The 22,839-nt window shown below is 38.1% G+C and overlaps 1 protein-coding gene and 1 long non-coding RNA gene across 3 annotated transcripts; one reads left to right on the forward strand and one right to left on the reverse strand.

The window, feature by feature from the left end:
* Positions 1–4,239: 4,239 nt before the first annotated feature.
* LOC124293288 lies at positions 4,240–14,086 on the reverse strand. 2 transcript variants are annotated; one of them, XR_006903200.1, is made up of 4 exons: positions 13,898–14,086; positions 9,167–9,415; positions 7,411–7,797; positions 4,240–4,536 (listed from the first exon to the last, which is right to left on the reverse strand). It is a non-coding gene; the product is annotated as an uncharacterized LOC124293288 (long non-coding RNA). The 2 variants fall into 2 exon arrangements; XR_006903199.1 differs by lacking the exon at positions 4,240–4,536 and adding an exon at positions 6,699–6,866.
* Positions 14,087–15,953: 1,867 nt separating this feature from the next.
* LOC107227252 lies at positions 15,954–21,566 on the forward strand. The gene is made up of 5 exons (XM_015668347.2): positions 15,954–17,920; positions 18,143–18,345; positions 18,468–18,815; positions 19,656–19,736; positions 19,857–21,566. Exons 1-5 carry the CDS (start codon positions 16,108–16,110, stop codon positions 20,067–20,069), a joined length of 2,658 nt encoding a protein of 885 aa, XP_015523833.2. The 5' UTR covers positions 15,954–16,107; the 3' UTR covers positions 20,070–21,566.
* The last annotated feature ends 1,273 nt before the right edge of the window (positions 21,567–22,839 follow it).

Below are 22,839 nucleotides of genomic sequence, written 5' to 3' on the forward strand. Positions count from 1 at the left end.
TATTTTTTACAAAATATTTAAAGGGGAACTTACTATTAATATAACAACAGTAAATTACAGGGTTTGTAATTTTAACAATTTTTACCGACTAATATCGTTAAATTAACTGTTTAAACTATTACATGTTTAAGAAACAACAAGCAAAGTTTAGTATTAAGTTTGGAGGAAAAAGAAAAAAAAAAAAATAGGAAAATTGGTGGATAAACGCAACGCTTATACTGTATTTTTCTTTGTAGATAATTCCATTTATTGACGTGTACGGATATCCTGCAGGCTTTAGAGAGAAACCGCAATTCTCTGACCGATACGTCATCAAAGAATTGGGGTATTCACGATTTAAATCTGTTCCATCTTTTAGTACGTCTATCTCACGTCTGTTATTTTACAATATTTACGGTGACAGACGTGGAGGCTAATAGCTCTCTGTCTTCATGGTTCCCTAAATGTTAAAACTGGCCTTGACGTCGTTGATGAATATTTTTTCAACTAATCTGTAGGTTTTGATGTTTATAAAATATTAGCGAAAACTAGAAAATACTTTATAAATATGACTGAAAATTGTGTAGAACTCTCCATTATAATTCCATCATTTATTAGAGTTAGACACAAACAGTCTATGTTTCTCAATATACAATTTTCTGATGGCATCCAATTCTTTGAGAACTCATCAATTGTCATTTGTAATTTGTCTGTAGAAACGATTTATTGACACATATCATGTTTACATCGTGTACCAAACTTACAATAAATTTGAAACAACTGTAGCTAATATACATTTCATTTAATTCACCAACATCTATGACAGCGGTGAATTTTTTTTTCAGCGAATGAATTTTTAGTACACACAATCAAATATTATCTTTTATCAAAAAATTTAACACATGATAATAATTCTAAACCAAAACATAGAAGTATAGAATCACGTACGTCTAAATCTAGAAGCTTGGATAATTCTTAAGAAAATATATGAAACGACATATTTTTTCGTATAACTGCTGAGACCAATTCTCAGAGCATCTTAGCAATATTGCCATACGAATCATAATTCTCAGATTTTTCCAAATATATTCTGCTGCGTAATGTAGCTAAATTGAAATTATAAAAAAAAAGCGGTGAGCAATTTTCTTTGGAAAACTTGATGCTGAAATTAAATTATTCGACACGTGGTTTTCGCTCACTTCGAATTCACGTGACACATACATCGCAAGGAAGAGTTATAAAATTCAAACGAAGCTCGATGACTGGCGAATCGTTTCACGCCTCGTGTACGGTTTTTTTAGTTAGTTATAATAACATGATTCATAATGAGATTTAGACCCCAACATTTGGCCTTTGGTTATTCTGCTTGAGACACTGACCCAAAGCTCGGCGTAAGAATGTCAAAAAATAATCGATTATTTTTCCCCACAATCGGTTATTGTTTTTTACACCCACGAACGATGCGATACAATATCAATTTATGCGATTAAAGTATCAATTATTATCATTCTCTTACTTATTTTTACATTTTACATTTTACATGATAACTGAAAGGTAGACGAATATTTTTACCTGAAATTGAAAAATATTTGAAACGAAACTAAAAATTACGAAAAAACTTTTCCGCTATTATGACTACATACTGAAATAAACGAAATTTTGGTTTCAAAAAATACCAAAAAATCGATTAATTTTTATCGATTCAGTCGAGTCGTGTTAGATTATTTATTTATTTATTTTTTTTTTTTGGACTTGACTAATCGATGTATCGATTATTTTTAGCTCAGTGGTCATCGACTGACTTCTATGCGACACGTATAATTAGTACGCCGGTAGGAATCGTGAAATAGAATGGCTGATGGCACAAAAGCGACGGCAACTATTCGCAGTGCAAAAATCCTACGGTTGTAAATAAAAATATTTTATAACACTTACGATCTCACGTTGATTTTAATCAGATCTTTGTTTAATGTTGTGCTATTGATATAAAATCGATGTTGAAATTGTTCGGTAAAAAATGTCAATTTCTTTTTAAAATTCTGTTGCTTTTTGCGCACGAATATTCCATTAACACGATTTGATTTGATGAAATTTTTTATCAGATTGATGAAACTAAATTCCCATTGATCTATCATCCGTAAGTACCATTTCAATTTCACCTAAATCGTATACGATTAAATTTAAATTGAGGTTTATTGACTTTTCTCGTTTTCAACCGGGTTTTCCGATTCATCGAAATCATGCTCCTTGAATATCAACGTACGGTGACAAACGTAAAAACCAAGTGCGATAGATTATGGCGATAAAAATTACAAATCAAATAAACCTACGGGTAAATTTTTATTTTTACAACATAGCTACGCGCTTTTCTTGCGTCGTTTAAACGAAATTTAAGCAAACAAAACGTCTTGGTTCTTCACTTATTTTATTTATTTTCTTTCTACGTTGTTTTATTTCTCTCACTCTCTCTCACACATGTTAAATACATCTGCCAGCCAAAAGTATCGAACATTTATGACACTGTCATGATGTAACAATTTTCCTATTACGAAAATGAAAAAATAATTTTAAATTTTTTCTCTCATTTTAGCAATCAATTATGGTTTAATATACAACAGAATTGATATCAGAGAAGTAAAAATTCGAAAAGGTTAAAAAATTGTTGTAATTTTATTAATGTTGTATATAAATATGGCGATACTGCGGAATTGATGCTGACTGCATAAATTCACGACTAAAGAGAATATCGATGTTTTTTCTCCTGTTCAACAAAGGAATCGATGAATTGAATGAAATAAATTTAAACGGAGTGAAGTTGATGGACATTCCGGCATCGCTATACCATAAAATAAACTCGCAGCGTGTCATATATTTTATTCGTAAGGAGAAAATACGGAGTATGTGAAAAGTTGAAAGCGAACCAGAAATACACGCCTTAGAACTCGAAGAGTTTCGTTGAATTGAAGAGGAGAAATAAGAGAAAGTAATACGAAAGTGAAAAATGCAATATTACAAAAATAAGAATAAAATTTCATCCCCGATTAAAATAACTCTGCAGTCGAGTCGTGTTTCTGCATTACGATTTATTATTTGAGTCGGAAATGACTTTTATTCGTACGAATCTGAGTGTCGTCTTATTTATTTAGTTTTTTTTTGCCATCGTTCCAACGTCAAGTTTTTCCTCGTGAGAAGCTCGGGATGAACACTTTTCTTTTTTTTTTTTTTGCAGTAGAACAGTTCTCAGTTTGTTATGATTCTGTTCTCTCATCCGTAAACAAAATATAATTTTTAGTCTAGATTCTCTAATTCCGATGTATAAATAGAGACGGCGTAAATTCATTTGGAGAAAAAATTGTGTAATATATCCTATGATACGTGATCCGAAATACAGCACCGTATATTATGATAAATTGAAAAATAAGAGGAAAAAATTTTTGGCCAAATTGTCGACTCTGACCGACAAATAACAGATGCTTGCGTGTGTGGTTTATGTAATCATACTCGCGATAAATATTCTTAAGCGTTTCGTTTTCTCGAATGATATAGCGAAACAAGTTCAGAGTTCTTTTTGAGTTTCGGATGAAAAAAAAAAAAAAACGCAGCTGGAACCGATAGCCGTCTCCATCTATTAATTTATACCTATTTTCAACAAGCTGTGGATTGTTTCCTCAATCTGAGCAATGAACTCAACGAAATCCGATTTTCACTCCATACAACCGTTCGTTCCCCATGTTAATTATGAACCCATGTATTTTTGGTCAGCCATGTTTGGCCATGGTCATGAAAAATATACAAGTTTAATACATGCGGTGTCTTTTTGCTAAACAGATACAGTTTTCACATGCATTTCTCAAATATCAGATTTTCACTTCAGTAATTCTAGTAATTCTTTAATGTATTGCAATAAACAATTTGTCCGAAGTTTCACACGATTAAGTGATTCCAACAGAGTCTATGATTTTTGGTGGAACTTTGAGTCCTTCATATATACTTATATATATATATATAGGAAATTCCTTGCAAAATCGACCAAAGTCTGACCCTCACCATTTCCAATATTGTTTAAAAAAATTTCTGCAATTTTCCCCAGTCCGAAACAGCATCCTGAATTTTTGTCAGAATTTTTATTCAAATGCTCAATTATTTATAAATATTTCAAGTGATTTTGGAAAGGGCCTTTTGTAGAATTTTTAAAAAATTGTTAGAAATTGTATTTTATATTTCGAACATTTGAAGACTGGGCCCATTATTAAAATCACTCGCAATATTTATAAATAATCAATCAAAAAATTTTTGAAAAACATCAAAGGTGGTGAGGTTCGAACGTTGGTTGGATTCACATGGATTTCCCAAGAAAAGATTCGAAAGGCTCGCATAATATTTGTGTAAATTTTAATGTCAAGTACTCATAAAATGTTGGCCTGATACAACATAAACATCTCCAAATTTCTTCACAATCTTGACACAAGAATCAACTTGATGAAAATATTTGGACGTCTTTTTCGTTTCTTCAACTCGTTCGCGAACCCTTTTCTCTAGCACAAAGGTTTTTGCCATCTGAAAAAACAAAACTGTGATAAGACAAAGTGTCACCGACTTCAATCTTCACATCAAAGGGCTATTCATTCTTGAAATCAGCTGTACACCCTAGTTTAAAATCAGTTAGAAATCGCTGTGACTTAGAAAGAAAAATCACAGTATATTACATTCGAAATTATCTGAATGGAACTGAAATCAGTTAAAATCACTTAAAAATACTTGGAACCGGAATGAAAATCGTTTCGAAATCATAATCAAAATCATTCAAGATCGTTTGAAATAATTCAAAATCAATCGACATCATTAGAAGTCACTAAATCACTTGTGTCGCAGTAAAGCCTGATAGAATAGCTCCCTGCTTGACGCAATGAAATTTTTCTATCGACGGAGGGTTAATCGCCGATCGCGACGTCAGGAGTTAATAATTATATCCATTTGCGCAAGGTCCGTCTTTCAAGGCTCCGGCTGGATCGATACCGAGATAAAGGGTTCAAGCGCGTTAGTTGTTTGGACTTTAGAGAGAGGAGCGCGTTTTCAAGAGGAAACCAAAAGACCTGATGAAGTTCGCCTTTTCGCTCGTAGATATTCGTGCAGATCGCGAACAGCGAATATTGGCCAGACGGTTTCCAGCGCGCGATGATCACCATGCTCTCTGGTCTTGGCGTTCAAAGGACGCTTGTAACCCGGCGTCCGGACGCCAGTTGACGCCGCGACGCTGCAGCGACAGGCTCGCGAATAACGGCAGAACGGCGTTTGCTAACTGTCGGATTTTATTTTTCGCCGAAAAGAAAATAACCAATATTTGAATGACCAAAGGATTTCTCACCACGCGATGTGCGAAAAAAGCAATTATTTCAACGGGAATAAGATAGGAGGATAAATAAATTTCTAATTGAACCTTGACGAAGTGAAAATGAAAAAACTGGGTGATACTTAAAACGTTTATGTAAACGTTTGTATATATATATATATATACGTGTATAGATTTGTAGTTGAATATTCTTGCGGATAGTTTTGGGTAAATGACCGTTTTGTGATGTACGTAGCGTAAATAAATCTCGATATAAAAGCTTCTCAGATACATAACATTTTAACGTACTTATCGTTTACATTATACTCCGTGTATACTCGACGTCCAATTCGTGGGAATTATCAAAATCTGATAGAACTCGGTTGGATCTCCTAAAAAACAGGAAAAAATTTAAGCTCAATGTAAACTGAACCGTACTCGGTAACTCTGCGTTGAATGATATTGATACTTTTCTTTCAAAGTGACATAAGAAGACTGAAGTGTGACATCGAAGCTTTTACGGCATTGAATTAGTGTGTGGATTGTCCTTCGAAAAATCCCGGACGCCGGCATATACGTTACATATACATACGTGTAACCTGTAACAGATATATTTATAAAAAGACACGTGAAAATGTGGGTGGTTAGTGTATTTTAGAACCCCTTCAAAGCAGCGGCGTATATGAAACAGCTGAAATTTTTCAGAGCAGTAGAGAAGTGTTTTTTCTTTGGTAAACGTGTTCGCGAAATCGGCATTGCCAAAGGCGGGAAAAATCGGCGTCGATCCGATTTAATTCAATCGTGGATTTCAAGTATTATCCTAGGTCCGGGATCCAGCTAACTAGGAACAAGAGAAAGATCTACGTCCGAATGTTATGGACCGAATTAAATTGCCCGGCAGCAGCTGCAGTCCGCCAAAATTCTCGCCGGCATTCTTGAGCTTGGAATTTATCAGACTGTCCGAGACAAGTGGATCGGAACGGATTTTCAAAGCGTAGAACGATTTGGAGTTGGTTTTTTTTTTTTTTTTTTCTCTCGCGCGCGAGTGAATTTCATCGGAAGAAATCGAACGCATTGTAATTTTGAAAGCTATGTGAATCGAACGATACAGTCGAATTAGTCCAACAGATTTATTGACGATCGTTATCTCCGCGAATCGATCGTCGATAGATTGTAATTTTTTGGGAAAAAGGAGGCGAACAACAACTCCGAAAATGTCGAACTCACCGAAAGTACGTCAGCTCCCGCCTAGGCCAAGAATCACACTTCCGGTTCCCGGACAGTACATGGGATATCCCCAGACGCCGATGGCCTATGTCGGAACTCCGTACGGGCAATCTCCGATCCCCGTGACGCCGATTGCCGGCACACCGCACGTTATGTACGCAAATAAAGCCAGCGAGTTTATGTTCACTCAGTTCAAAGGTATCAAGGATTGGACAAAGTCGGGGCTCAGCGTTGGCGAAAAAAGCGCCTTCTGGCTTTACGAGAAGGTAAATTAGTCGAAGACTCCTTATGACGAAGATTACTACTTATCCCTCTTGAAATTTCTCCTCAACTGCAAAGCAAAGTAAATACGCGTCAGAGACTTATCAAAGAAATTAGGTTAAAGCTAATGTCTGCGAATTATTTCAACACGCTTGGGATATGAGGAGAATTTTGTTGCAAATGACCAATTTATGAACATTCATCTGCATTTCTTTTGATCCTTTCAGTCACAGTGGGATGCTCACCATCCCTCTACAAAAAATTCCATATCCCAGCCTTGTCAAATTTTGTTATCAAATTCGTAATCAGCGACCTCAAAAACCTCCGAGTAACAAGTTTCGACCAGAATCATCGAAATTTGATAGTTTTTTCGATTTTTCATCCACCATATCAGATCCGTCATCTCGGTTTTATAAAACGCCAAATTCTGACTTCAGATTCGTGATCAGAGATCCAAAAAACCCCCGAGTAAAAAAAATTCAGGCCAAGATATTGAGTAGAAAAATGTGTGACTGAAAGGGTTAATATTGTTTCTAAATTATCCTGGTGCAGATTTTTTCTTCTTACTTATCAAGCAACGCAGAGATATAGACGTAAAAAATAGAGACACGCACTGCTCCGTTTGTAGCTTCATCGAATTTCGTGTCACGTTCGCAGGTCAGCTCCTGGAGTAAAAGATGGTTCACCCACATTTTCCTGTTCCTTATAGTCTTCCTCTACAGCGTCGTCGGCGCCGTGGTCTTCGTCGAGGTTGAAGGAAGCAACGAGAACAAGCAGCGAGAAATGTTGCGAAAGCACAGGTGCGTGAACCCAACACCCTTAATTCGACGCTGCGATTCATTTCAAATTTCTCGACAAAACCGTCACTTGAAACTGTAGAAAAACCAGGAAATAGGGAAGAAAATTCACGAACTTCGGCGTTGGAACAAAATTTTCTTCTACGAGCTGGTATTACAGACGTTTGCTAGTTCTTTGGAATGTTCAGTGAGTTCATCTGGTTACTGAAAAAAAGAAAAGATACGTATTAGTTGAATGATTTTTTTCAAAAACCAATAATTTTTGTATACGTTCTTGATTGTTAAGTATGTGTATTTTCTAATTTTTTAGACAAGTAATCGAAAGCTTTAATTCCTAGACTATCGCAATAGCTTTGTCAGAAATACTTAATCAGTACGTGATAAAAAAAAAAAAAAAAACTTTAGGATTAAATCAACCGATTCCTCGAAAATTACATATTTTCGAAGTATATTTACTTTCTGTGAAATTTCGCGTTGTTTCTCTTGATTAAAAATCCCAATAATTCCCCGTTCGTCAATTTTTTCTTTTAATATAATCTGAAGTGGATGATTTCGTCAGGTTTCATGAATTTCAGTTACGAAAATTTCTGACAAGGTTTCAGGCTCGTTTACCGAGTTTCACGACGATAAATTTCCATCAGAAACTGGAACGAAACTGATAAGCAGACGTTATGAAATCCCCTCGGGGCGTTTAGTTCCTTAAACATATAAAAGGTTCGCCCAAATTCTGGGCATGTAGGCGTACAATTTACCCCCTTCGTAAGGCTGAAAATCGGCCACGCTATTTCGATATGGAACAACCTCGTTACATGCAACCTTCCTCGACCCCGGTTATCTTTTATCCGTATCATAATAATAATAATTCGCGATCAGAGACTCGTGTAACTGTTCAAGAATTTTTCGATAACACCACACCGGTCCAATAAGTTGACGACAAGCTAAATCGAATCTAAAATCTTCATCACGCTTTAAAATGTTGCTTTTAGAGCACTCGTTTGTCACGAACAATTTTTGTACGGTACAGTACACTTTTTATGCGCTATGCATACCGGTTGTATATTTTTTTGAAATTCCTCAAAAATCGTAAAAAAACATCTTCCGAAGTTGTCTAATAGTTCAAAATTCAATTCTGCAAAGTATAATCATTTTTTTTTTTGCATTCCCAAGAACTTGTGCTTGAATATCTTATCGCACCTTCGTCGTAGCCTGAATTTGAATACGATCGAAACGGTAGTTCCTCAGGAAATCGCGTTGATAGTCAAACTCCGCGAACTGCGACCGAATCGCTTTTCACATATTCAATGAAACGTCGTTAAAATCGTTTCTCCGCGGTCCAGCTGATATCGATTACTCGGCAAACCGTGTCACTGGTTTAATCTGCGCGTATAATACGCCGAGAATCTATAATCCCACGATTCTTCATCCACACGTGCATCACCGAATCACGAATTATCCCGGACAGCCGAACCTTCTCATGGAATTAGTCTCGGAGTAGTAAGAAGAAAAAAAAAAAACGTTCCATGTTTCGAAAAATCCGACAGGACTCTGTACGAGAGATTACTAATCAATTTACCTTCTCCGTAGAGTTTTGGGTCGGCTAATTAAAGTCCCTTGATTAACGGTCACGCCATCCTCGGGCTTCAAAGCTCCAGCGAAATACCTGGTTCTCAGGAATGTGCAATGCGACGCTTTTATAAATCCCATGAAATGCTTTTCTGCAGATAGCTAACGAGCTCCATTCACCGTCTGTCCTTCTGCAGATAAATTCGTACTGTCGTCGTGGTCCGAGATCGTCTCGTATGTCACCAATTTACGTGATATTCTATAAATAGCAAGGAGAATGTGAACATAAAGAGCATCGATTGAGTTATCGGAATCCAAATACGGGCGTGGCTGATCAATATGGCGCCGATAAGGGAATCAGCTGATCGTTTCAGGTTATTATCCCGCGTATTTGGGGTGCAAGAAATCCCGTTCAAGCTGCTCAGAGCTTATTTCGTTGCGCTGATTGAATTCGGAGTATATAATGGAACGAAATACGATCGGTTTAATCGGTAAATACAAGAAATGTATTTTGCCACCAGATGGCGTTGTTGGGTAGGTCGAATTGCGTAGAATCTGTACGTCGATCATACGCGTCATACACGTGCGATATTAATGATCGTTGTGAAATACATGTCTCTGGATAATAGATTTTCTGCGTTTTGCAAGTTATAGGTTAGTACAATTTTTGTAGTTAAACGTTGAGCGCGGTTGAACGCAAGCGGTATATTATTATCCGGCATCATCGATTTGTAATAAAAACTGAAGCCCCGCTGGCAGGGAAAAATCTCCTCCCGGTAAACTCGTGCCGAAAAAACGGCGCTTAAGCCAGTCGGTAAATCGAACAAAATAACTTTTCAATTATTCCGATGGGTCGTTCTCTCGAAAATATAGGGATTTTGACAGGGATAAAATTTGTTGGACACTTTGAAGTTGTCGCTATTTTTTTTAAATACTTTATTTTTACCTCTGTTTCAACCTTTTTCGAACATTTTATTGCGAATTTCCGCGTTTATTTGATGCCTGCGAATTGTAACTAGCGTAATTCGCGTGGCTAATTCGAGTCTAACACAGGTTTTATACCGAGGTCAAGGCTGATCGTTAAACGTGTTCTCATTCTCGGCAAGAACTTTTGGTTCGTGTAAAGCGGGACCAAGAAACGTTTCTAATCTTATCAGCTTCTGTGGAATTTTCTCAGATCTAAGGAAGTCTCTCAAAATCTCATTTTCTCTTGATTTGGAGTAGAGTTATTGCTTATCTGATTGCTATGGCGCCAGAGTGCTAAGACTCAGAGAAAAACAGCTGCCAAAGAGAGCGGTGGATCAATGTTCAACCTTGAATTATTTAGATCTACTTGCTGCGGGATGAAAGCCAAGCTTTTTTCCAGAGGACTGATCAGTCCAGCATCCTGATTGTTGTAGAGGTTTGAATACATATTTATTTTTTTTCTACTCTGAGTCTATTTTTCATGAACGATAAGATTTAAATAATGTTGAAGAAGTGTATGGGAAAATGTACAATTCTAAATTTTCCATAGAAACGTTTAATTTATAAATACATTCAATTTCAGTAATAATTTCAATTCAAACCAAGCTTAAAATCAGTTGCGACTCTAATGGGATTGCGCATCGAATGAAAATTATTTTTAATTTAGCGCACTGTAAATTAATAGCGAAATACAATCAACTTTGAAAAATTGATACAACATATTCTACGAATGTTGTATCAGACGATGTAAAGTCCAAGACTACTTAATCGATAAAATTTCCATCTTACCCTGTGATTTCACAGTCCTCCACAACGTGATGTGATAAATTCGCAATTTACTCCAGATTACCACGAGCATTATAAACTTCCTGTGATGAATTCGATATCAGTATACACCAGTCGCAAAATAATATGAAATCCCGAATTGAACTCGAATGAAAAAATGATTTCGTAATAAATTCGTCGTACAAATGTAAGACGTATTCCATACATTGAAAACACGATATTAGAAAAAGAAGAATAATTTACTTTGCAGAAACGAGACTGTACAGAGTATCCGAGGACTATGCGACAACGTTGATCTGAGAAGGAAAGACGCGTTAGTCTGGGACGGAAACGTCGTAAAAGAATTGCAAGAGTACGAAGATTACGTTATTGAATTTTCGAAAAGCGGCTTCACATCTACACTGAACGACTGGGGCGAGGAAGAGAAGATATGGACGTTTTGGAATGCGATATTCTACTGCGGTACAATCTACACAACCATAGGTAAGATACTCCGTAATACGTTAGTTGTACAGGGCATTCCGTGCCAACTACTCGAGGCATGCTTCTGACCCGCAAAAAAACATTTCGATTAATACAACAGCTGAAGATTTTCAATCGATGTATTCTCACGGTGTCTCAAAATGTTTCGCATCACACCCGATTGCCAAAAAATTTACAACCATGGAAATGCTCCGTGTGTTTAACAAACGTCACAGAACACGTGAAAATCATTATACGACCAGATGGCGAGTTCTATTTTACTGTTGCAAGCACACCGTGTAGTGTGGATGAAAAGCTTCAGCGACACTCTGGTGTCTGCAAAAAAAAAAAAAAAAAAATCTGTCACCACCAAACGCGAATACCAATTTCCGCTCTGATTTCATTTCCTCCTTACAGCTGCACTCACTCTTTATCTCTCTCTTTATCTCTCTCCTGGAAGAGAGCAAAAAAAATCGTGAAAGTACGTAGTAAAAAATTAATCGCGGCGATGATCGAGGCTAGTTTCGTGCTTCCGGCTACCTCACAGCTGACGATCCAAGAAGTGGGCGAGGTTGATAATCGATTCGTAATCGAGTCGTAAACGATGACCGTTAGCCGCGTTCGACGAGCCTCGTTAATTCGATCAGCAGACGTATTTATCATGTGTTTCAACACTGGGTATCGGAATAACGATTCGTGTGTTCAATTAACTGAATCGTATAATCGCAAAACGGCGTGCTGACTGAATAAACGTTACGAATCTGATCTCCTAAGGTTTTCCACTGTATGTAATAGTATTGCAATGAAATGGTGGAAAATAGTGAAGAACGAGATTGTTATGAATTGCTGTGACCCAAACGGTGAATGCATGACGATTGGCGTTGACAGTTGGTATGATTGATTTTCGTCAAATCAGTTAACTTTTGTTTCGTCAGAATATGTATTTACATCAGTCACCGTTGAACTAGTTGGCACCTGGCTAGACGGTTGCGATATTTCTTTAGTTGGCCCAAGTCATTATGGTTCAGAGATCTATTTTCCGAAGATTGAGGCGATGACGAAGGGTAATGACTGACACGCGCCCTTAATATAAATTTCGACAGAATTTATTTATTCTGAAGCTCTAAGTTGAGGCAAATTATTCAATTTCCGATGAATCGTTTTTCATTGATGCAATGAGAACTGATCGACGTCGCATTTTTGTGTGCTGAAACTTTTGAGAAAACTAAATTTATTAAACATTTTTATCGTCGACGCGTTATTATTTGCTTTTTGAGCGTATTTGAAGTTACGTTTCTATTCGAAATGCCGACCCTAAACACATAGTGAGACGATATTTCAACCAAGATATCGAATCCGTTGTCTTAAAACAATTTAGATCTCATTTCAAAACTTACGCCCACACTTCCTGTTCAAAATGCTACACCCTTGACAATTTTCTGAAAATTTTCTCCGAATGAGACTTCCAATAATCACTAAGCTAAAGGTCGTAAGAGACCTTTTAATCAAATAAAAAGATGAAAGGAAAGGTGACACCCTTTAAATTAGGAAGAAGGTAGAAGCTCTCTTAGTTGTAAATACCGCTTCCGAAAATTAATTTTCGATTGCTTTTGAACTGTCGTTGATATTCGGCATGGAAAAATACAGACATTATTAAAGTAAAGTTTTCGCCTTTGATAATTTTTCTAATCAATTATGCAGTTTAAAACTTTGAAGTTTGTTTAAACGAGGTTCAAATCTTGCTTGAAGAATAATCAATTCAGAGGGAAACCAGAAGAACAATCGACATTGTACATGACAGATTGAATATCATAAATTGAGAAAATTCGATAAAAACAGAAGAAGGGTTCAGCGGGTGTTTGAAAAATTGGCTAAACAGAATTACATTTACAATTCGATAAATTTTGCCCTTCAACTGACCAACAAAATTCGCTGCTCGGTGCATCGTGTGACGTGACGAATGACCAGAGACAGAGCTTTTCTACACGCGTCAATGGAATGCGGAAAAGCTCCGGACATTTGTATTTTTCATTGCTTGTTCCCCGTGTGTATAATGTTTTATGCACAGCCTGAAGAGGTAGCTAATGTATAGTGTTCCATATTCTGTCAGGTCGTTGATCGACGTGTTTTTACTTGAATACGTGGGTAAGAGAGACTAAAGTACCACTAAATCTATTTCTAGGGAATTCTCGCTTCTGTGGGACTCGGAGAACGTGTAATTTGCCGGCATTTATGAGTGCCAAACTGAGATATTTGCTGCAATTTATACACAGACGTAATTTGTCCGTAGTTTCTAAAGCCACGTGTTTAAACTTCTACACGTCTAAACAAAAGTTGTTAGAATGAAATAAGAAAATGGAAAGAAAATTGAAGAAAAAAAGAGACGATCTCCTACGTGAAATTTCCCGTAATATCAACACGTCTAACGTGTTCTTTGATTCTTTCCAAATTATCGGCACGTGTACACACACACACACACACACACACACACATATATATATATATATATGTATATGCAAATACGTACCCGTCATTAACATCACGTAGACCAGAAGTCAGTAAGTTCCGGTCGAGTACAAGACGTGAAGTTCGAAGGTGTCCGAGGACGGGTTTTTCTACTTTTGAATCTTATCGCGACCGAAGTTATCCTGCTTGCGTAACACTCAAAACTCAACCGAAATAGGCAACGTGGGCGGTTCACAGTTGGCGTCGCCGACCCAACAGTTTATCTGCAAAGTTTCAGCAAATTCCTTGACGCCCAGTCGCGATTTTAACTGCACGTATATATAGAAAGACCAGAAATAGTGAGAAATATCCGACTGCAAGTTTTTCTTCCTCTCAGAATTTTAGAGTAGAACAAAACTACGTTTCTCACATTTAACACCTTTTTTCCCTACCGTTGACTGTTGTTTTCATGAACAACAATTTGGAATATCCATCGACGAATGTATGCAGATTCGAAAATTGCACGACAGATTCGGATGTTCGTTTCTGGAAGAAAACGTCACAGCTGCAGTTAAACATTGTGTGGCAGGGTTATTTTTAAACGGCGCTCAAGCTGAGTTGCAGCTGTCGTCAGATGATTATCTGTGATTTTTACCAACCGCTCAAAGTTGCAGGAAAAATCATAATATCGATGATTTAGATTTTATTATATACAAATTTTTCACATCTTACGAAATACAATTTTCCTCGCATCGTCGTGAGATACAGAAAAATCTTTACACATTTTCATTACTTGTCAAGTTATAAAACGTGCGAGGGACGTGCTTGAATTTTTCAGCATTCGAAAACAAACAATTAGATCTGAAAATAAGAGGTGTGAAGTATTTTCTGGGAATATGTATTTCTGAAGGGAATGAGAATATTCACTCAGGTTATCAAGTGTTAAAGTTGTAGTCGAAAATCACTTCAACGTGTTTATTTTCAAATCAAGAACAATATACTTCTTCAAAATTCTCATGTTATTCGTCTTTTGTTTTTTCTTTTTTGGGATCATTTCGGACACGTGGATTAAACTTTTCAATTATTATATTAATTTTGTGAATTACTTTATACGTCCCTTTCTAATTTTATGAATAGGCGTCTCTCACTCTGCATAAAATTATATCAACCATTTACTCTAACATTTTAGTATCCAGTAACTTGAGTTGTAACACTTTTTTTGCCAAGAGAAGCTTGGATTTATAAATTAGAATAGACGCATGAAATTTCTTTGTCGAAAAATGTCTGTCCAATTTATTGAAAAGATTTATTTAAAATCATAAATTTCCGTAATCAGTCATGATGCACATAAAAATGAAATGCATAATAAAAACTGAATGGTTGTTAAAGCATGTTCCGTAAATATTTGCAACTTGTTTCCGTCAATAGTGTAAAAAAAAACAAAAAATCAAATCAATACCGAAAGTAAACAATTTTACTCGTGGGGAATGAAAATTACAAAATTTTCTGTCTGGGTCAATGAATTTAAAACAAGTCTGTTTCAAGAATCACTTTGTCGCAAATAAGTTGAAATTGTTAAAGTTTGAACTTTGAATATTTACTGGACCTGAAATTCTGAGAAAATTCTCGAAATGTTTGCCCATAAAGGTCTTGTATTTTTAAAACAATGAAGATTAATTGCCAGATAATTCTGTCAGTACAATAAAATTGATTCCAACTCTCAGTGCTGACGTATTTCCCCTTGAAAAGGTTCTATATGAGTCCGAAATTTTCATCGCTTAAGATGTCGATGGGAAAAAAAAAACGTTTGTTTCAAATCGTCTTCCAAAAATTCGCTACGTCGTCCACGTTTAATTCAGTATTTCAATTATATTACGAGACAAAACAAACCATCATCATTTATCAGTCGAGATTAAAGTTCAAAAATGACTCCCCAGAATGAACTTTCGAAAGCTTTTTTTTAACCCAACCCTGCAAGATTTTTCGTTATCCTAGAGCGTCTCACGTCCTCGGCGTAGTAGATACGGTTCGATATCTCGACGGTGGTTTTGCCGCAGCGTCCAGCCTAGCCGGCGCTTGACGTCGGGACGCGACGAAGTAGCGCCGCGTCGCGACGCTGAGAGACGCAGCGGCGGCGTCGTCAGTTGAACTCGGTAGTGGGAGCGGCTGGCGCGCAGTTTTATTTCGGTCGAGAGTGTTTGCCGGGGAGTAAGTAAGCAGGCAAGGAGTCAGGCAGGCAGGCAAGCAGGGGTACCATAACCGGTTACCAGGCCTCAGTAAAAAAAAAAAACAATGGAGGACAGTTACACGGTGCATCGTCGCCGCAAAGCGGCGGCAAGAAGACGCGAAAAGACGCCGGATCCCCCGCGTCGGGAGGAAGAATCCGGCGAGGATGATACCGTGGCTAGGGCGAAGATGGAGAGGATGGCTGAAGACACGGAAAACATGGCTCTTCGGGTCGACGATCAGCCACCGGCGAGCGACGTCAGGGTCGAAAAGGTGCGTCGAAAAGGAGCTGGGAATGGTACCGGAAATCAGCCGGAACCGGAAGCAGCGGAAGCCGGGATCGAAACCGAGTTAAAACCATCCAATGCGGACGATGCATCCGACGCGGTGAAGAAAATGGTCAAAAAGTCCGTCACAGAGAGCGACGGAAGCGAGCCAGCTAAATTTAGCCACGTTTCAGAGAGCACTGTGCAGCCACGTGACGAGACTGACGTACCAACGCCGCGGAACGATACTGAGGATATTCGAAACGCCGTTGTTGACACCGCGCCAAAACGTCATCCGGATGAAAAGATGGCGGCGGCGGTAAATGAAGGCGCCGATTTTCATCCAAAAAAACGATCCCGCGACAGATCGGCGCAGAGCAAACAGATTCCTTTGACCGACTCCAGCGAGGATCAGGACGAGGGAATGAGGTCCTTGCGTAGGAAAAAGTCACCCGAGGGTCTCAGGGCCAAGACTCGTTCTCGACATACGGCGCCTCCAGCTGACACTGATGAAGATCAGACCACCTCGAATGCGGAATCGAAGGTGAAGTTGAACCGCGATAAGAGGCGAACCAGCAGGCACAGGTATTCGACAGGTACCGAAGACGAGTCCGGGACCAGGAAAAGCGATTCTGGAGCGATTACGAAAGGGGTTCAGAAGGTTTCTGTGGAGCTGGATAACGAACCAAAGACGAAAGTGCGGGAGAAAAGGTCCCTGAGTCGACATCGGTACCCAAGCGAATCGGAAGAGGAGGTCGGGATCAGGAAGAGCGAGACCTTCCCCCAGAGGTCGGCCGACAAGCAGATTATACGGAGGTCGGCATCCGAGATGAAGAAGCAGATCATTCCGCTGAAAGATGACAGTCTCATAGAGGACTTCGCCAAGGCGCAAGAGGAGTATTTGAAACGAGAACGCGGAATTCTTGATCATGACGACATGGACGATGACCGGAAGTATGCAGCTGACAGAACTGATCCTACGACATTGAGGAAACGTAAACTTGGCGTCCTCCATTCGGACCCCGATGAAGCGTTTAAGATGAAGGAGAAAGAGCATGGAATGAAAGGCGAGGTAAAGAAGTCCTGGTTCTCCTGGTTCCCATTCTCCCGAAAACAGAAAGAGAAACAAAAAGTCGACGATCCTCCTACGGATAATTTGACTCCACGGAAAGTAACTGTAAAAAAAGTTTCTTTTCTGGAAGTCTTGAAGGCCGTGCGGGATATCGTGACCGAATTCAAGGCCTACGTTGATCAAAATCCGAGGGAGATCGAGGCCTTGAAGAAGCTAAGGAACTCCTGCATCGGCGAGTTCATCGTCATCGTAATTTACTGCGGCCTCGGGGCGTTCGCATTCAGATTCACCGAGGGAGCTTTCGAGACGTTCTACAAATGCGGTGTGAAACGTGTGAAGAGGGACTTTCTTGACAACCTCTGGAACTATAGCCACAATATGAGAGAGGAAGACTGGAAGAGCATGGCACGGAGGAAACTTATGGAGTTCGAGGAGCAGCTGCACAGCGCTCACGAGGCTGGGGTCCATTCTTACAGTGGTCAGAAGAACTGGACATTTTTGAACGCCCTCGCATTCTGCATCTCCGTTATTACAACCGTCGGTGAGAAGGATATCTGTTTACACAGAGTGCGCGACTACGATGATGAAACAACAGTGTGATACGAATTTCGAAACTACCCCTGTATTTTGATCCCCTTAAATACTGCGTACTTTTTGCCAACTTATCTATGAGTCAGTTTATTTACCTTGGAACGAAAATCCCCCACGACGTGTGTTCACTTCTGCTTGATCAGCGTTATTTTCCTGGTTCATTGCTTTCCAGGTTACGGAGACATCGCGCCGAAGACTCAGGCAGGAAAGGCGATAACGATAGTCTACGCCATATTTGGTATTCCGATGTTCTTGATAATACTCGCTGATTTCGGCAAGCTCTTCACTCGAGGTATGAAGTTCCTATGGGCCTTCGTACGGAGGGTCTACTACACCGGAAGCTGCCGTAAAGTAAGAAGAACAGGACCTGTTCAGGTGAGTTGGAGATTCATTTTCGTCAAAGTAATGGAAGATTCACGTCAAAATTCATGCATCGTGCGAGTGGAAGCGTTTCACAGAGTATGAACATCCTTAACGTGACTCACCATAATTTTCAGGAGGTAATGAAAGGAGTGCAGCTGGTGTACGACTTCGCGACCTTCAGAAGACCGTCGCAGATGAACCCGGAAGAGGTTGAGGAGATCCAGAGACAGCAGACGCAGACGATACTGAATTTGGACGGGAACTTGCCGCAGCCGGAAACTCCGGGCACACCGGCGATGTCGAACTTTGTAATCGATGATGAGTTCAATCTTCCGATATCAGTCGCTATCTCTATTCTACTCGGTTACATTTTCGTCGGTGCGACTGTCTACCAAATTTCCGAAGGATGGGGATTCTTCGAGAGCTTTTACTTCGTCTTCATATCCATGAGCACCATCGGCTTCGGCGACTACGTACCTCAGGTATTGGCCGAACGGCCTGCTGATGCAGTGCGGTCTCTGATAAGCTGAGAAAAAAAATCACAGTTTTCGTTCACTCATCTGGTCCCTAACTAATTTTATTTTTGACCAAGAGGAAAAAATATCGTTTTGGATAAAAATTGAAATTAGTTTTTCTATCTGTGACCAAGAAATCTAGCATGTCTTACTATTCTTTTTCGTTATAGTCACTTTTACTATTATTCTTTTGTATCTGTTCCGATCATTCAATGTTCATACAATAATAAGTTGATGTTGAAGCCTTGCTTGGCTGAAAAAAAAGTTAGGGAACTCAACGGAGAGATTTGACATAGCGATAACAATAAAATATAGTATTGACAACTGTGATCAAACTAAATTGTTACTTGTGGGTATGATAATTTTTTGTCATAGAACAATATTTAAATCGTTATGATACTTGCGTTACTAAAATTTCCTTAGTAACTATAGCACGTGAAACTCTTCTCACATCAGTCTAAGGTCATGAGGGTTTAGAAATTCTCCTAATCTGTAAGTTTACGAATTCATCGTCCGCAACCTGTTGTTTTACTTGAAATACAACGTGTCATGGTTTGTTGTCGCGATTGATGCTGTCGTGTTGGGAGAATTCAATTCACTGCAAATTGTTATTTTTTTTCTTTTTTTACAACGGACGTTGCAGCAAACTCAATTCAATCAACTCGGCACAGTCTGGAACGTAAGTAAGCATTTATGTCATAAACGCTTTGGCAATCGTACGGAAGAAGTGAATTTATGGTATGCGAAGATCCGTAGGAAAGAAGTGTCAAATCAGACAACCAAGCTCACTGTATTTTTATTTCACAGAATTCACTGGTCAAGATGTTGTCGCTTGTCTACCTGTTCTTCGGCCTTGCTTTAACATCTATGTGCATCAACGTTGTGCAGGTGAGTAAACCCCATAAGACTTGGTCGACGAATTCCCCCAAGATGAAAAAAAATTCTGATTAGAGTTAGGGGTATTTGTGTTTAAAAAAAAATTATCCTATTATTTTTTCAATACAACAGGTGATGCTCTCAGACTCCTTTAAAAAAGCAAGTCAGAAAATAGGCGCCTCGATCGGATTCGAAGTTGCGGCAACTGACGGTGCCGAGGGTGCGGTGGTGGAGGTTTTGGGTGAGGATGATCCGGTTGGTGAAATACAAGTTACGGTCAAAGAGTTCGAGAGCCAAGAAGAGATTGCCGCTCCTAAGGCGAAACCGGAAGTCGACGACTTGTAGGCTGCGTTAGAGTTCCTAAAAATTACGGTAATAAGAAAGAAAATTGGAAGTAATAGACGCAGTAAAATAAGGAAAAAGAAAAATCGAATTCAATGATAACGAAGCAAATTAAAACAGTTGAATATAAAGTTACACAAAATGTCGCCAATTGCTGCCGTAAAACGAACGATATTTAATTACCATACGTTTCGACGCTAATCTTGCCACATATTACATTACATACGCATTATTATACCTAAGCATTACGTACGTTTATCTATAATAAAAATCTGATTGTTGCCATGATAATAATAATAATAATAACAAACGCACGTGGCTAATGGATGGGCTTATCGGGGATTTATTTTTCGATGTCGGATTAGGCACGTATTTCCATACATTTTTTGAGTCAACTTGGTTCAATCGAGGAAGTTTTTTATCAGAACATCGTAAAAATTTTTCGGACCGAATAGTTGTGAAAAAATAGGGAAAAAAAAAATATATTCCTCCTTCACTGCTTGCTCGATCGTCAATCGTTGATTGTGCCGTAAATTAGTCCAATCACGAAAATACAACTATCAAGCTCATACTACAGTACGATTTTTCATAATCCGAAACTCGGTTATGACATATAATGAATAAGTAAAAGTAACTTAATACAGTTACTGTGCTCAGAGAAACTTATTTATTTGTTTTTTTTTTTTCTTCCGTAGAACAAAGTTTTATTCTACTGACAATAAATGTAATTTTATTCACATTTTCATTAATGCCACGATCGATTAATTATCATCAAGACGTTCGCCGAATTTCTTTACACCTTTATTTTTTGTAGTTTTTAGACCGTTTTTTACGGTATTATATAGCTGCCATGCGAGCTTCCGGATAATACAATATAATCTTCTCGATTGCATTTAATTGAGGGATAGATTTGTTTTATTTTTTTTTTTATGGAACGAATGTTTCAATGTAACGAATGTGAAACTATTTATCGTAATATATTAATTGAGTGCTCGTAGAAAATATCGAATAATGCGGTATGTTTATAATTTTTGAATATACAATGTTCGCTGTATTATATTATATTAATAAGGATCTGAAATGTAGTGCTACAAACGCACCGAAATCTTGTGCCTTTTACGACGACAAAATATTTTCTTTAACAATTATTCTAGTCTTTATTGCAAATACATGCATGTGATATATTTAATAAATGAATATAAATAAATACATACATACGCGCTAAGAAATGTATTTATATCATACTCATATGGTATAAGTTTGCGTTTATACATATAACTTTACTTCGTTATTCTTCTTCCAACTGTTATCACACAAGATCAATTAATTACCACTTTTATGCTTTTGCCACAAACTGCACCTGATCAAAGTCAATAATTATTGTATATTTATATCGTACAATATGCATTGTTACACGTATAATAATCTCATACAGATATTCGCATATATTATGTAGGATACATGTGTGTGTTGGGTTACGAATTATGACGAAAAATAAAAGAAAAAAAAGAGAAGGATTTGCCGCTGTATCAGATTGGTTTTTTGAATGAATGATTTCACGATTGTTGAAATGAACGCTTCATCACAGTGAACCTCTCAGTTATTCCGTTACTTTTTGTTCGAAAATTAGAATTTGCGTTTCCTTTTTTATTTTAGTAAATAAATGTGATAGATGCTAAAATGAATTGCAAAATCGCGCCACGTGATAGCTGACATATTTATCGCAACTCATACATTGCGCATTCGCAACGGGATGATCTGTGAGCTTTTCCCAGCAGATAAAAAGCCATGCGATTTTAACGATTGATAAAAAGTAAGGGACAAGCTCTTTTCGCCACCTGCAAGCTCAATTGGCATATGTTAAATTCCAAACTTACCAACCGAGCAAGTCGGGAAAAACGAATTTTCATCATACGTGTTACCGACGGTCGGTTATTCTTCTCACAAAGCTCAACATTCGTGTTACTACGGCGGATAAAAAGCTCTCTTTACGCATCGTGATATCTCGCAGAAAAATTGCAAAGGTGCAAAACAAACAGCAATCCATCGTTAATTGAAATAACAGCCTGCGTATATACCGATAAATCAAACGCTTGAAGACCGTACGAAGCTTTGAGTGGACCTCACGGTTTTGGGTTTTTTTGAAATACAGTTTTGTTTCACACACGTTACACGCATAAGAAGTTTGAGATAAGATATTAACGCTCCGTGTTTTGAACTCGCAACATTGGGTCAAATCGAAGAAAGTATGTGGGATACTACATCGCTTCTGATTTCTCACTTGACATTTTGTGGCAAACACCAAAACTTATTGAAGCGTAGATCGAAAGGCGTCAAATTATACCTCGATTACTTTTTGTTTCGCTGTGGTTCAACTTTTCTTTTCGTTCTTTCATCTTAATTTTTTTTTTCTTCTCTCTTTGGATTTTTCTTCTCCATTTCGTACACACGTTTACACACCCACGCACACACAATCACCAAGTTCAAGGACACACCGTACACTAGAATAGTCGTATGTCTGATATCGATTCCTGTGACCTTCTCTTACCATACAAGTATACAACCAACCGTACTAACACTCATTCCCAATGACGAAGGCAATTGGCACCGACGATATAGCTGGCTCTATATAAATATAGCAATGTGGCGTTTTGGCGCTTGCGTTGGAAACGGTTCCCTGGTCCTAATTAAACGGTAGTTAGGTAATGTAGCTGAGCAAGAAAATATAAGGGCCCAGATCTATTGTACAGGCAATCAGCGAATTCAGGGAACC

The sequence above is a fragment of the Neodiprion lecontei genome, chromosome 3, assembly GCF_021901455.1.
Source record: "Neodiprion lecontei isolate iyNeoLeco1 chromosome 3, iyNeoLeco1.1, whole genome shotgun sequence".
Classification (NCBI taxonomy): domain Eukaryota; kingdom Metazoa; phylum Arthropoda; class Insecta; order Hymenoptera; family Diprionidae; genus Neodiprion; species Neodiprion lecontei.